Below are 17,815 nucleotides of genomic sequence, written 5' to 3' on the forward strand. Positions count from 1 at the left end.
CTGAAATGTTTAATTAAACTTAGCAGAACTAAGTTTCTGAAATAACAAATGAGATTAGATGAATTCTGCATATTTTATTGTTTTTGTAATAAGACGTATATTCAAGCCTTAATATCTTGTCACTGTCATTTCATCAATGTTTAAACCTGCACTCTCACAGAATAAACGTTCTGGCAACCTTTTTTCTTTCTTTTTTGTCTTAGAAACAGCTTGTTTTGCGTAAATATCTGCAAACTAGTAATTCATGACAGATGACAAAACATCAAATCGCATGTTCGCTTTTAGCTTTACTAAATCTTTAAAAATATAGTTATTTTTGGGACATAGAAAATCATTTTTGAACGTAAATATGAAAAACTGCGACTTATATTTTGTCCGCTGTCTTGAACTACTAGTTTCCAGACATTTATGAAATAAACTGAATCTGGGGTGAAGACTAAAAAATGAAAAAAAATAATGTCAAAACAGTCAATCTGTGAGAGTGCAGGTTTAAACCTCCGTTCAATGACTGACACTATAGGTTCATATTTCAGTTGTCTTCACGAACAAGATAAATTAGTACTCGTTTATTAAACTTATGACTGAATTGAGGTATTATATTTTGCTCACATTATCTTTCGCTATAGTTTTGTAATCAAATGAAATAATTTATATTAATAGTCTTAAATGCGTATAAGTGTTATTGCTTTTGAGTAGTCGTTTGGAACTGAATTACTCACCACAGTACACCTAGCAGAGAGTAGACTAATGGTCATACATAAAATGGTTCCGGGCGATTTCCGCCGGTTTCCTGTGCACTTTTTCATGAACAACGACACTGCAGAACGCCATACCATTCTCGCATAACCATATTTAGGCTGATATATGATATGCTGGTGAAGGACACGTTTTTATTAAATTGAACGTTTCTATTCAGTAGTTATCACTTGTGTACAATTACCTGTACCTAATTTTCATCTGTTGAAATAAAGAAACAACTATTTTATTGTCTCTTGACTTATTATTTACCTCTTTCATAAGCAATGTTTAATACGTTATAATGTTTTGAAAAGCATTGTGTTCACTGAAATGTTAAGCTACATTCTATGATAATACAGTGTTGTGTCATTTAAGGAAGTTCTTACTTTGTCACTTACTACCTGCACGCAAATACCCCATACCCTATACCTTATCACCTTAATACTACAGTTGGTCAAGCGTGAATAGGGTGGATCTGTGTCATTCTATACTTAACAGTTGATGCTAAAACATCGTACTGAAATACATATTACAGGTATGTTTATCATTATCATTTTATAACTCCCATTGTTTTGTTATTTGTATAAATTCGTAATGTCATCTGTATTTATGCATTTTGCCGTCGACAGAACAATAATCTTTATATTATATGGCCATTCTATGCTTGACACTTGATGCTAACACATCGTATTAAAATATATGTTATACATATATATTGCAGTCGCTTTGTTCAACCCGTCGTCAATAATACGAACCCGAGCTAGACCTACGGTAACATTCATTTCACAAAACATAGTAAGACTATAATCACATGTAGAAGAATTGGTCAAGGATAAGAATAAAATAGAATGAACAAAATACTTATCGATCATCCCTATGATAATGATAGGATCATCCAAAAATATCGTGCAGTGGCACAACGGCACCGAAACGATTTTGACCCCTGGAGTCAGCAAATGTTTTGTTCATTTGACAAAAGGCATTTTAACAAGACAAAGTTTATTAGCATAAAAATAAAAATGAAGAATACAATATAAATACAGATTGCCTTTAACACATGCTTTCGGAGTGGGGTTTGATGCCGACGTTGCCTAAATTTAAGACACTGCTTCTGTTCAAATTTAAATAACCATGTTTTGAAATAAATGAATAGCATACAATATTTCTATTAGTAAGCTATATGTCCGGTTGATTTTAGCAAAATCAGAGAAAAAGAATATCTGTTTACTTTAACTTTTTATTTGTTAAGCTTGTATAATTATATCATTTTGTTTTATGACACTAATACGGTCATTATAAAACATGTACCCGATGGACTCATTGTGTTGCCCCACTCCATGGTGATGATCCCTGGAGTCAGAATATGCTAAATAGTACATGTATCTAAAGCAAATTTCATTCTTATATTTTCCGACTTACCGATGCAAGTCTGGCAAATGGAACTCTTTTAAGCATGTCGATTTCCAAATTGACTATAATATACGGATTATGTTCGAAATTCAACGATCTTGTAATACAACTTGATACAACCCAGTGTTCTTTTTCAGCAGCAGTTTTAATAACCAATCTTGACAATTTGAAAGAGTCGGCACACCATTTAATGGATAAATCAATTTACGATCATTCACGCCACTACTTTTGTCTAAAGAAAACATATATGGATACTTGTTCATGTAAGGTGCAGAGCGTCTAAGACGAAGCAATCGCGTAATTACACATTGTAATCCAATTCCTGAAATAAATAGGTTTTCGTTACGTTTAAAGAATATAATTAATTGTGTAGACAATTTGGTTTTGGGATATTAGATTGTCTTAGCGTTCCCCGAAATGAGTGATTGGCCGTCAGTGATGGTTTGGTGAGGGAAGGAGAGTAACGAGTCACCAGAGAGGGCAAGATAGGAGGGGAGTTTTTCATCTTTTATAGACATCTATTCACTTATAACTTTTACGTGAAGCCTAAGATAAACGCTGTTTAAAAAGCCTAAATATGACACCAGGGACATGACTTTTGTATCCGTGACTGATTTTCGAAATCGAAAAACAGAAAAGAAAAATAAGCTTTCTGTAAAAGTCTTATGCGTAACAAGCGTATGTATCTTATTTCATTTAGCTAAATCATTTACTTGCACTTGATTTTCCAAACCAAGCACTAGTTTGCTGTCATTATCATACTGAACATATTTTATCTACAAGTTTGAGAGCTGGTTACAATGAGAATACGTCACAAATAAAACAAAGACAAAAGAAGTGTGCTTAGCTTGATACGGTCAAAAGATACTAAGATTATTCGAGCTATTGTGACCAATGAATATTATGATTTACAGACAACTTGCATGAACAATTTAGGATATAAACCAATTAACTTAAAATGAAAGTCTAATTCAGGAATGGAAGAGATAGATGGGTTACGTACGGACCACCAATAAGTGCGAGCTTAGACAAAATTGAATGTTGGCAACCCATGTCGTACGGACACCCCACTAGTACGAAATGAGTCGTTAAATGTAGGCAACCCATGTCGCAAGGCCCACCCGCTGGTGCAAAATGGGACGTCAGGTGTAGGCAACCCATGTCGCAAGGCCCATTCGCTAGTGCAAAATGAGACGTCAGTGTCACATGCAGGCAACCCGTGTCGTATTGTCTTCCCAATAGTTCAAAATGAGTAGTCATATGTAGCCAACTCAAGTCTAACAAGTGGAAAATGAGAAGTTAAATGCATGGCAAAAGTTAAAAACTGACAAATCCTGAAAATGAGCTTGGGGCCTGGGGGGCTACATGACCCTCGATCAGGTCTTAGGTGAAGCGTTGGCCAGTGGAAGCACCTGGAACATAGTCATTATGGTGGCTATGAAATGCCTTTTCCAGGCTTCGATTTCGAATAATGATGAGTATTGAAATAAATAAAAATTCAGACCAAAAATGACTCTAAGGATAAGAATACTGATAGACATATGACACTGACTACTGAAGACTATCACGCATTAGCCAGCAATCATAATTTACTACTAGTATGTATATAATTTTTGACATTTTGGATATGTTCTTATATAAATGTTTGCAAAATATGATGGCAACAACAATTGTGATTCTAGAATTTACACTACATGAAAGTTTCCAAATAATTAATATTATGTCACAGTATCATATTATCACTATTTACAGTTACATAGTAAATTTTATAGTATATACCAAGGTGAATGACAGGTATTTAAAATTCTAATGTTTTAGAGGTTACAGGATTGACAATTTTAAGAAACATTTATTTGTGGCAAAACATTATCACTCTGCACAGTTATATATTACACAATCTGAGTGATGCTGAGTGTGGATACTAGTGATAGTTCAGGTATATCATTATAAGTATCTAAAGTGCACTATTTCGGAACAGCTGTTGAGTTTTGCTCATGTTGTCTTTTGCCAAACCCCGAGGTCTGGGTTTTTTTCAGAACTCCATCCATCAGCCTGAGAAGTTTCTGTACTCTATTGGCTTTCTCAGCCTGTAGTTAGAGCACAGACGCACTTACTTTTTGCTGAATTTGATGTTATTTCAGATCCTTTTTCTTCAGAAGATGAGCTCAAAAGGTGCTGCAAGCATTGATGCAGGATCTCTTCATTGTAGCACTAACCGTCATCTTATGGATTTTTTAATTTATTTTTCCTGAAGGAGGATTTCACAATAGCAACAGCCTTATAGTTCTCTACTTCGAGTCTGGCCTAATCCTTCTCCATTATGTCGTCCATGATGTTCAAACTGGACTCTACAAGTGGCCCACTGAAAATGGTCAGGGTCCGTCATCATAGATTTCAGTGCAATAGCAACAGCCTCATAGTTCTCTACTTCGAGTCTGGCCTATACCTTCTCCATTATGTCGTCCATGATTTTCAAACTGGACTCTACAAGTGGCCCACTGAAAATGGTCAGGGGTCCGTCATCATAGATTTCAGTGCCAGATGTATGGGCTTGTTAAATCTTTTCTAGAGCAAACGCCTTCACCACCCAGAAACCAGAGTCAATGTTCTCTGCTGGCTTTGAAGTCATCTGCTATCCTGTTTAATGTCAGCATCCATATTGAACTTGCTGGTTTCTGATGCCATCAGTTCCTTGTCAATAGTGAACGAAGGCACGAGTAGGCAGTCGTTGAAAGGAGGTTGCAGTGTGCTGATGCAGGATCTATGACCGTCAGCAACCGCAGCGTAGCGTTAGTCAGAAATGTAGGCAACCCATGGCGTAAGGACCGCCCACTAGTGCTAACTTAGAAGTTAAATGTAGGACAATCCATGTCTCACTAGTGCAAAAAGAGAAGTCAAATTATAGGCACGGAAGGAAATAGATCTGATAACCATGCCATACGGACCACTCGGTAATGATGTGAAATATTTGTTATATATATGATATGACGTTTTGAAACTGTCTACAGTTGAAGACGTAAATTAGAATACTTATTTCAACATTTACTTTGACTGTCAGGAGTTTGTGCAAATGAACACCTGCTCGTGCTTATCCATCATCTTGAAAACATTACCAAAAAAAAAGAAATACAATCCATTATTTATAGATAAGTCATGATAATCACGATTCTTATTTAAAGTTTATATAACTTTAAATATGAATCTGACTGGTAAGAATATATATATATATATATATATTCTTACCAGTCAGATTCTTATTTAAAGTTATATAAACTTTAAATAAGAATCGTGATTATATATATTATTACTAAGCAAACGTTCATTTAATCAATATTTTGTCATTTAGACTGATATTTTACTTCAAAATGTCAGTTTTAGGCCAGTGGTGCCGGACGTGAAGTTTACATGGCATTATTAAGCATTATACAGTTCTGTTTTGTTTTATTTAAAATATCACTGCTTTACACTGGACTTTGAAAAGACTAGAAAACTTTCTTTTCACATTGTATAGCCCGAGTTTGTCTCTGTATTGATGTAGATGCTCCTTATACCTGCACACTATTTTGATTATTTCAGACTTTGATTGACCATCTTGATAAACGACCCTCACCGTGTCGGGCTTTAACGATTTCCGTTTATAGTTTGATAGGTTTTATTCTGGAATAAACATTTTGCATTTCAATGGGTTTCCTGCGGGTTTTTTTCTAGGTAATTGCCAGACACCACACTTATACACATGTTCAGTGAGTAAAGAAAAAATATAAAATAACCTACTCACAAGGCTTTGATCAAAAGGTCAATGAGTATTTAAGTATATACATTTCAAAGCTCTGCATCGAAAATGATGTTTTCCATTCAAAGAGATCATAATCAAACAAACGCTGCTGATGAGATATAACACTGGAAATATGCCATAAATAATGGGCATAGAGTTGCTGTCCTTGCATTTGCACTATTTCAAACAGCAAGTGTGCGCCCGATGCTGCAAGTGTGCGCCCGATGCTGCAAGTGTGCGCCCAGTGTGCGCCCGGTGCTGCAAGTGTGCGCCCGGTGCTGCAAGTGTGCTCCCGGTGCTGGAGATGTGCGCTCCTTACTAGTAATGTTGTGCGTATCCTGTAGTGGAGAGCTTTTTCGAAACACCTTATTAGTACTTCTCTGCGTTAGATTATTGACTTCTTTCTTTCTGTTTTTAAGTTAAATATACGCAAAACAAGTTTACAAGATTTATTTCACACAATTGTATATTACGTTCACAAAACATAGTTTAATTCACATACACAACACAGTGTTACGTATACCAAACCTGAATGCTACACAACAACACTCATTGACAGAGAATCATTAATAAATGTTTGTCAATGAGTAACCGCATTGGAACAGTCAGTGAAAGAAGAGATACAGTTCATTTGTACACTAATTTCCGAGCTGTCCTGCCTAAATTGTAAAATAAAATGATTTCATGACATGCGAAAGTTAAGTTTTATACATATGTTAATTGAGGCAAGAGTCTTAATGTCATCACTGTATTCTAGATAAACGAATACGAGCGCCTCCCTGTAAGCCCTACGCTCACCTCAGTTAAAACATATGATCATTGTTATACTTGTAAGACAAATAATGTCCAATGTTCAAAAAATAAAACAAATACGCATGTGAATGCAAAAATATGCCGTTATAAAGTTCAAAGTTCAAAGTGCATTGTTCAAAAGGCCTCCGGCCCATACACAAACACAATAGCAAACATACCGTATATCAAACACACATGACAGATAGCAGTGTTAAATTGAAAGTTTAAAAGATGTCATTGCTATAATAAGTCAGCCAATCAGAGGTAGCCATTTTAGAAAGTTAGCAATAAAAGAAAGCTTGTTTTATTAATACTCTATTTTTCATTGCTTACTTGACTAAAAGATATGTAACATAGTTTTATTTTTAAAAGCATATTGATGTAGATGTATTGTTGCTTTAATGCTACAAAACAATATTTTAAATAAATACATGGAGACTAAACACTTTATAATGGCTTAATTCATTCAAGAAACAAGAAAGGTAAAATTAATGTTACTGAAATATTTTATACTGTCTGTTTAGTAAGTATACCTAACCAAATACATACCCCTCCCCCATCCCCTCTTGTTTTTTTCCAAACCCCTGGTTGAGCCAAACTTCAGCGAATCCCATAGATTCTAACAACTTTTTAATTTTAATTGCCCAATTGATTTCTGCTGCGTTATTTTTTTATCAGTTAACATCGAGTTATATGCAAGTTTGATAATTTTTCTTTCATCCGTCATTGTTATTGTGAAAAGCGGATGATTGATGCCCTTTCTATGGACATATTCCCTGGGTAAAACCGGCTATTAAAATGATGCACATTGTAAATAATCTTGACAATTATAAAGGTTAATCTTTCTATATCAATGAAGATTCATTTTTTTTTATGAAGAGATAATGATAAAAGTCGATATTTTTCCTCAAGCTAATTGATGCAGTAGAGTTTACAAATGTTTAAATGCGTAAAATACATAAAATAAAACTTACATGACAATACAAACATTTTTTTTTTCGTAAAACACGATTGCATTGATGGGATACAGCAATAACGCTACCGTATAAATATTATGTAACCATGCATATTACTTTACTTAAAACAAGTATAATCCATTCCAATTTTTTGCTTAATCATTTGTTATATTTGTTTAACTTTCAAACTAAAATTTGATTAACGTTACTTAACATAAAAATCATCAATTAATTTTGTAATAAGGGATAAGGTTAAACAATTTATTAAATATAATTATTAAATACACAAAGCAGAACATATTGCCTTTATTGCTCAAATACACTTGTATCATGCAAGAAGCAATTAAGCTGTTTTCAGAGTTAAAACCATCAGCGAATAATGGATTATTGAATGCTTACATTTCAAAATTTGAATATAATCAATACAACACAAATCAGAGATAAAAAAGATGTATCAGAAAGAAAATATAATTACATGTACATGCATTATGATTTTAAAAGATTTACATACCCCACACCAAGAAAATCGAATGGAAGAATAGCGTAGATATTTTAGAAATGTGAATGAGACTATGGGCCAGAAAAGAACACTACAATGCGAAATTGTCATAACGACCACTGTGATAATAATAATAATAATAATAATAATAATAATAATAATAATAATAATAATAATAATAATAATAATAATAATAATAATATATGATAATGACAATATTACCATGAAAAGCTACAGGGACAAGAAGCCAACAAAGATCAAGATTCTTAAAGTTTACCTGTTCGTTTATGAATATTACATGTTCTAGAATCGTCCATGTTCTAATTGCTTGAGTAGTCAACGGTGACAAATAACGTTTAGATGCGCAAATGGTTCCTGCAGTTAGATGTATAAAACAGGTAAGTCTTTGGTTTTGTCTACAATGTTTATTGATTGTTCAATGTGTATCCAAAAATAACTAGCCAATCAAGTTGTTTTATTGCGTCAATTAGCCAAAAGATAATATGTGGACAATTGGGTGCTTCAGTTGAATAAAATATTGTATTAAAAAAACACACAATGTTTTAGAGTTTTTGATATATTCAATATAGGGTACAACCTTGATTGTTGTAATTTTGAAACTTTATATGGTCTATTGGAGTTCACAATATATTGTTTAAGGCCCGGTCACACCGCCCGAACTTTGTTGGAGCGTTCCTTGAACGGTAGGGAGAGGGGACCGAATTTCGACAACGCTCGTCACCGCGCACAAAATGGGAAAAAAAATCGAAAACAAGGGCGTTGCCTTAGCGGTGAACCGCTGAAGCCGGCGTTGCTATAGCGTTGGCTTAACGGTAGCGAGCGTTGGTTTATTCTGGTCCCGCTCCGACACCTCCATACCAACGCCAAACCAAAGTTCATCACCGCAATGGATCGCTGCTTCAACGCCCGACACCGTTCCAGCAATCCCGTGTCCGCTCGTAAAACGCTTACAACCGCTCCACCAAAGTTTGTGCAACGTTTAATCACCGCCCGGGCAAAGCTGGCGAAGCAGCGGGGGTCCAGCGTTCAAGATTTCTGCGTTGGCCTAGCGGACCCAAGCGTCCACGAACTTGCGTCTAGCGGTGCCAAACTTTGACTGGGCGTTGTTTGAACGGTGGTGAACTTTGCCGGAGCGGAAAATTGCCCGCTCCTCACCGCTCGCAATATTTTGTGCAGCTCAAAACTTTCGGAGCGGTAGGAAGGACCATAAGCGGTGGCCGAGCGTATACGGCGTTGCCTTAACGGGGGCCAACTTCTGGTGAACGGTAACGAGCGGTGATGATTTTTTTTCACCGCTCCAGGAACGCTCCAGCAAAGTTCTTGCGGTGTGACCGGGCCTTTAAATATCTATTATATATAAAAGCTTTGTGTTTTAAACATGAACACCCCTAAATTGATGAATCATACGATGTAAGCTACAGGGACAAGCCAAGTAGTAGTCGAAAATTCAAAAACGATCCTGTTTAGAGGCGCAAGGAAAGAGCCCAAACGACATTGACCTAGACACTTCAGACTACACACATCAACATTATAAGTATTACGCGACTGATACGCAAACTGTTAGCATCAAAGTAAAATGTGTGGCCTGCAACACCGTTACATTTTCTGAGGTAAATTGCCTGCAAGTTATCTCCCATTAAACGAAAATCATCTGCCTGCGATTGATAGTTTCTCCTACAAATATAGATAAATAATAAGAAGAAAACAACGAGATACGTTTTATCAAATGCATGTGAAATGAGTACACAATTCTAATTGTGTTGTTCTTTTCATTGAAAGTGCCCTTATTCATCAAAAAGCATACTGTTTACACATTGAATGATCAGTTCTTATAAACCTGAAGATATTAATACACATTCGTTCAGGATTAATAAATATCATTCATAAAGGATAAGGCAAGTATTATTATATTTGTAATGTTAAAACAATATCCATCAATGTAATACCAAAACAAAACAAATGAAACATCTCAATATCGACTCTGAATTATAAAAAAGCTATACCACAGGCAAGACTTGAATGAAAATTAAGTAATAGAAGATAAAAAATCTGTTTCGGTGTAAGATCGTAATATATTTGACCGAGTGAGCACTAAAAGTATTTTGTTCATGAGTGGCGTAAAAACGAGAGAAACATTCAATTTTGTCTACATAAGGAAAATCTTTATACAACACATAACATATTATATGCTATTTGTGCCTAAAGGTGGTATTTAAAGACATTTAAATGTATTATATTGCAAAATCATGCCAAAATATGCCCTCGTAACGTCATTTCGGATGACGTTGTACATTTTTGTTTCCCAAATTTCAAAACAGTGAATAATATGAGTGAGTGAGTCAATATATTCATGTATATAAGTACTGATCATAAAAGGATATTTTGAATATTTATAACTTAGTGAACTGTCAGTAAAACAAAGAAGAATACAAATGTCAAATTGTTTTCAGATTGGAATTGAAAAGCCAAATTGGCAATGATGAAACAAATCCGCCGCCTCTTTGGTTGGCTAAAAGCTGCTGCTCTTTGATGTGGACAATGTTTGACCTCTGCAGTTCGTTTCTCCTTTTCCTAAACATCGCTCTTTAGCTCGTGGGTCATGCTTCTTACAGAACATATCTATTACGTTCTGTCTGAACTTAGAACCGCTTAGGAAATACAAAATAAAGTTAATGGCGTGATTCAGAAACATTAAAAGGTTAACTGCTGCCAAGGTGGAATACAAATGTCAAATTGTTTTCAGATTGGAATTGAAAACCCAAATTGGCAATGATGAGACAAATCCGCCGCCTCTTTTGTTGGCTAAAACCTGCTGCTCTTTGATGTGGACAATGTGTGACCTCTGCAGTTCGTTTCTCCTGTTCCTTAACATCGCTCTTTAGCTCGTGGGTCATGCTTCTTACAGAACATATCTATTACGTTCTGTCTGAATTTAGAACCGCTTAGGAAATACAAAATAAAGTTAATGGCGTGATTCAGAAACATTAAAAGGTTAACTGCTGCCCAGATGGTATTATGGTATTGAGCAGGAACTGACTGTTCCAAGTATGGCCTTCCTATTAACCATACTGAGACCGGCGTGGTACATAATACAAACACTGTATTCACCGTTAGTAACATAACAGTGACTGATGCACTTTTGTCTTGGGGGTTTCGTGTAGAAGAAACTACTTGGAACATTCTTTTCCTCAGATCTCGGCTTGAAATTAGATAACTAATGATTATTATGTTTCCGATAACCAAAATAATTGCCGGAACAACAACGTACAACAGAAGACTCATCCAAGGATAAATGAAACTAAAGAAAATGGCGTAATCATTCGTGACAGTTGGTAAACAGACTAGCATCTCGTAATAGTCTCGAGTGTCAGTAGTTTCAACCGAAGCAACATCAGATTTGTTTTGTTTGGGCTTTGAAGACATTATGTCATAAAATGCAACCGTTGCCTCTGAGTTGAACTTTTCATTTGACATTGTAGCGTTGAAAGCATTTATATTGGAAGAAAAGGCTGGAACAGGACTAGAATAATCAGTCATAAAATGACTGTTTACCGTTGACTGTTCCAACAAACGTAGTGTTGTAGGGGATAGATTAAAAGCGTCCATTCTTTCAATTGGGTTGTGTGAGCTATTCGACACACGACTGTCCGTACCTTGTTGAAAGCTTTCAACCATTGAAGTAGAATTAATGATAAAACTGGAACGATTTAGAGCTCCATGATCTTCAACAACCAGCCACTCAAGGTGCACACCGAAGAGAACGTGCGAAGTTCCGCCTAAAACAACGACGACCAGCGATGTAATGACTAATAGTGCTGAATTCGGTGTACACAGGACGCGCACCTTGTGAGGCCACTTTGTACTAATGATGCGTTCGCACGTGACCGCTACCAGAAGCCATGAAGACAGCTGAGGGGAGGCGAATACGAAGAACCTGCAATTTACGATAAATGTATTAAAACACAATTACATAATGACCTGTTATCTTACAAAAAGGTATCACTAAAGGGTCACACTATGGGTTTACACGTGATCGATACACTCATGAAACGTATTGATTTTAACGCATTATTATTATTATAACTCCTTTGACTTTAATCATCAAAAACAAAAATATGTGATTTCCTTAGATATAAACAATTTCTAGAGCTTTTTAACTAAAGATTGTGTAGCCACGTATTTTTTTGTAACCCCTATTTAAAAAGGTTAATACGTAATACGTTATGGCCATCGTAATAGATGACAACTTATGCCTTTGACCGTAAAGCATAGTGCTAAGGGAAACGGTAGAAAAAGAAGGTAGATATTGCATATAAGCATGGGGCTTCAGAATATACTATATTTATATGCATGCATACGACAACTAGACTTAGAAAGTGTGCTTTCATGACGGACAGTATAATTCTTATGCTAATGACCTTGTCGAAATTTGTTTGTGGAATAGACATTGTGAACTTTTGTGATTTGCTTGAGATTTAGCATATAACAAAAATATACCCTGGTATATATAGCAGTTTTATCATCATCAGTTGTAAGAATTTCCTATCATGAATCAAAAAAGAGAAACAAAGTGGAAATTGGTCGTGCTAGAACAAAAAAATATTTGTAAACCCCATGCCAGATGAGTCACGCGCAAAAAGGCGCCACTTCTTATTTCTTGTGCTGTATGAGGTTTTTAATTATGGCATTTCGGTATATTTGTCTTTTTAGCGATATCTCGTCGACCTTTTTCTACTCACCTCATTCGTACATTAAAAGCAATCATGTTAATGCGCCATTAAACTGACAAGCATTCTTGATGTGTGTTTCAAAATGCAAAAAGTGAAATAAATGTCCCATTTTAAAGCCTACATTAGTTTGAAAACATACGTTAAAAACGGTTAAATCATATACGATTTAAGGAATCGAGTACTTAAGCATGGACAGAACTTTAACAATGCTATGAAGAAAAGTAAAGTGGGAAGTATTTGATTCAAGACTTATATTCTGACTGGCATGAAGCTATTAACATCTTGTTTAAAGCATATGGTATAAATCGATTCCTTTCAATTAATTGTCCCATATTGCTTTGCGATTTTTCGCCCCAAGCTTGAGCACTCGACGACAACACTATAAAACTCCAAAGAAAAGTTTGAGGCTACGTGTGATTCTTACCATATCAGACGACAGCCAACGTTACCAAGCAGGCTAATGTCGATACCAAACGAATGGATCATCCACCAGCGCAGCAGGCCTGTTACAACAGTTGAAATGGTTATGGAATATATAAACCGTCCCACATGTAATCGGTTGAAAGGAAGATATGGAATGTGGTCACACGGAGCATACAGTTGCTTTTATTGTTTTGCTTTGTATTTACATTACATTCCACAAAGCAACACTGAAAATTCACCGATGATATGTCTTAAAATTGTGTAAAATACGTTTATACAAGTAAGTCAATGCATAGCGAATTTCATGTATCGCCATAACAACCAGCCAATAATTTCATTTGGTTTCAGATTCTTTATTGTAAATTATAAACGTAACATTTGATAGTTCTTTCCAATATTTTGAAACAGTCAGGACTTTGAAACAGACACTCTGAATACAGTCGTGACGAAAGTCATGAGTGCCTTGGAACATGGAGTTAGTTATTGTCATTATTCGTCAGTATAAACATATATTACGTCTCCAACATAAATGATGCAACGCCATTGGTCCAGGACTGGTCACGCAGTGACCTCATTTATTTCCCTATTGGATCACCAAATTTATATAGTACCTTATTGGCGTCTAATTTGCGATTCCAATTAATATTCCAGTAACTTATGAACATGTAAACAGCATGTCGATGTGATATATACGTTACGGGGTTAGTAGGTACGGAGCGCGATATGGTTTTCTTTGCCCCGTATATCCCATATCGGGTTACCCACTTACCCCGTTACTTATTTTATTTACAGGCAGCTAAACCTAAGATTTTTATTAAAGTATTTTGCCGAGTGTAATGGTCACATACGCTATGGTCAAGAAACATATATCGTGGTTCCAGCTTTGATAACAGACTCAGAATAAAAAATGCAAATATTACAGATGTAAAGGAATACGGGCCAAATACTTGATCAGATTTAGTAAAATAGTTTATGTTCAGTTACTTTGGGCTTAGCCTTGTGCCTTAAAAATGGACCTTTGTAGTTTACATGGTTTCAACATATTCGCCGTTTTCAGAGTATTATTAATTTTGTTGTTAATTGTTTTCCATGGTATGCATAAGTAACTCACAAGTTTCTGTTCATTTGTTGTTAAAATCTATTTAAAGCATATGCTCAGATGATGTTCTTACAAATTTTGCTTTCTAAAAGCAATTATTTGTTTCCATCTGCTTTGATAGATCCCCACCCAAAACCTTGGGTGCGTATTTTCACCGTAATGCTGTCGTGCTTGGAAATAAGGAGATTTTATACAGAAATTAGTTTATACATATCATATCAAAAACCGTAGAGAAAGCTATGTACGATATTAATTGAGATTTAGAATGTAATTCAAAATGGGACTATCAATTGAATGGTTGATGAAGGATGAGCAATAGGCATAGGTTCGTTATATGTTTGTTGGTATATATAAACTCTTTAAGACCGACCATAGTACGAAGGTCATGATTTTGATATAAATTTAACCCTTGACTAAACATTGAAGATGTTATATATGCATACAATATAAATAATATATACAAAATAATAATAATAATAATAATAATAATAATAATAATAATAATAATAATAATAATAATAATAATAATACAGTGTCTATCTTGTTAACTCATTACCAAGAGTTGTAGTGTCCGTGACGCATCATTTACATATCCATATTTGACACTTATATATTATAATCTACAAACTCATAATGAACAAAACTTTCTGGGTTTGATATTAATCTTGGAATAATCAGCGCTCACAAATATTCAGAATATATGTAAAAACAAAGTCAAAAAAGGACACATCCGACAATTTTTCAAACAAGTTGTACTTATTTCATAAACTTTAACATTGGTATATCAGATCTGCATCGAGTACATACAAAATATCCTTATACATAATTTAATCAATAGTTTACCATTGCTATGTATTTAAATATTTCTGAACTAAAAAAGTTTTACGTTTTTCACATACAAAACTATAGAAAAAATGAAATACACTGAAAGTATCTTACAGAGTATAATACATAAAATGATCCACAAAACAGTTAAACCAGAACGTTTATCATTTTAAATGAAAAAAAATGATAGAAATATCCTGGCCTCTAGAAATGGCCATATTCAAACATCCTGAATTGTAAGGTTAAAAAAAACAGTTCAGGTTATCAAGAAGAGAATAGGTTACTAATTTCGAATATAAAAAAAAAATCAAGTAACGTAGTTCATATTATACTCCAATGCATCCTAGTTGATGACAGTACAGTGAAAATAACGATCATATTTTATTTGTAGTTCGTATAAATATTGTTTCAAGAATTGTATCACCTAAAAAGTGTTCAACTAAATTTGAATTTTTCAAATGAAATACAATAGGATTTATCAAGTATGCATTATTGAATGTGAGAGAAACCAGATCTCACCAGTGTACAGCACCATGAGGTCTGCGAAGGCCATCGCGATCAGGTAGATGGCCGTGGACGTCTTCCGGGAAGCGGGCCGTGTTAGGACGATGATGGTGAGAATATTCCCAAATGTACCCATCACGAGCAGAACGGGTGGAACTATACGATATAGTAATGCTGCGGTCATAGTTGACTAAGGATACTTTATATTTCTCTTACTGGTTCTCCTGTATAATGTCACATTTATGCAAGCCCTAATCCGGTTTATGGTCATTTATTTCTCTGAGCTCAATCAGAAGCTTATTTAAGGAGGCTCCTTTCAGCTGCAACGTTAGGTAAAACAAAGTCGAAATCACATTCTGGTGGCCCTTTTCAGTGTTCTTTACTACATTTGTTTTTATTTACCAAAGCTCAGTAAAAGCAAGAACAAGTAATCTGTCTTTTTATGAAAAAGCTTATCTATCCACATACCTCTCAGGTCATTAACAGAAACTGAGCCATGACCTTTGTATATATATTTGAAAAAAATGCATGTTTAAAGGAACAACTCCCTTGCTGGCAGCGTACAGTTATTTTAAGTTTGTTCAAATTATTAATCTGATTTATTTGGTTGGAGAAACCACGTTACAATGCGCTTTTTAAATCAATATTTTTGGTTAAATAGACCATGTTACACAACTCTTATCAAATTAGCAATCTGACTTATCTAATTGAGTAGACCACGTTATAAAACGCTATTCAATTTAGCGACCTGATTTTTTATAGTTGAAGAGGCCCCATTACTAACTGTATGTCGGCATGACATATTTCATCCACATTGTCAAATAATTATGAATAGTGTCAGCTGTTAATTCAAAGGCGTTTATTTTCACATTGCACACACAATTCAATGTAAAAAGTACTACCATATACACCATGAGCGAGACCCTTTAACGCCAATAAATAAGCTTCGATAGGTTTTAAGCGAAATTAAAGGGATTGCGTTCGTAAAAGGCTCGTTAACATGATCAAAGTGATAGCAATGTAAAAACAAGTGATCTACATTAAACTTATCCCAATCATAACGTTATATCTCCTCAGAGATGGTGAATCTGTTTTGAATAATTCTATATTTTTTATTATACGCTTGTGCATCCGATCTCTTTAGAATGTAAAAGCAAATTTAGCTATGTGGCCACTAATACTGTATAATTACTTAAAATATCAGGTTCATTAGGCAATGATAAAAACAGTCTTGGAGATTTTCTTAATACGATTATATCCGAAATCTGTTTTAACCATCTTTGACTGATACTGTCATGTATGATTAAAGATAAACATGCGAGCACAAATTAGCCATTTGGGTAGCGAGGTATCATTTCACACAAAAATTAAGCTCGGATCGTATAGCGGAAGTCTTTTGAACTAATAATTCTTTTTCATGTTTTTTTATAGTAAAACTATATTATAATTGTATATTGAACCAAGGTTTTTTATTCATGTTTCTGAACTGGTTGAAAAGAGTAAACCTTTATCTAGCTTCATATAATGCATTCATTTTTACACAATCCTTGAAGTCTATTCTGATATGGGTTTCCAATGTAATTTTTTTTTTAAATAAAAAGATAAACTGAATTTCTTTTCATTGGACAAGCCAAATGTCTTTCAAAAACTTTATAAAAGTCTTGGTTAATCATCTATAGGGTTGTTATTGAATATAGTATTTTATTTTTCTAAAAACTTTACTTTGCATACAAAAAGCTTAATATTTCACAATCATCTGTTCGCTAAATTATTTAATTATACAGTATGATCTTGTTGTAGATTGTAGATTGTGATTTCACAAAATAAACAAACATTTAATTGAAATTAATTATACTTATTTATTATTTCGCACTTTTATCATGACATACATAGTTCCAAATAGCTTAACAAACAAATATACGTAAACTATATACATATGATAAAAAGCAACAATAAAATACATACAAATAATCTATATGTTCAATACGTATTAAAAACAAAACAAAACAAAAAATAATTCAATTCAAATATATTTTATCAGAA

The 17,815-nt window shown here is 34.4% G+C and overlaps 1 protein-coding gene across 1 annotated transcript; it reads right to left on the minus strand.

The window, feature by feature from the left end:
• Positions 1-4,112: 4,112 nt before the first annotated feature.
• Positions 4,113-15,956, minus strand: LOC128215471 (thyrotropin-releasing hormone receptor-like). The gene is made up of 4 exons (XM_052922155.1): positions 15,788-15,956; positions 13,346-13,424; positions 12,035-12,125; positions 4,113-4,235 (listed from the first exon to the last, which is right to left on the minus strand). The coding sequence occupies exons 1-4, from the start codon at positions 15,954-15,956 to the stop codon at positions 4,113-4,115; spliced, it is 462 nt and encodes a 153-aa protein (XP_052778115.1).
• Between the last annotated feature and the right edge of the window lie 1,859 nt (positions 15,957-17,815).

Source organism: Mya arenaria, chromosome 13, assembly GCF_026914265.1.
Source record: "Mya arenaria isolate MELC-2E11 chromosome 13, ASM2691426v1".
In the NCBI taxonomy this organism is placed as follows: domain Eukaryota; kingdom Metazoa; phylum Mollusca; class Bivalvia; order Myida; family Myidae; genus Mya; species Mya arenaria.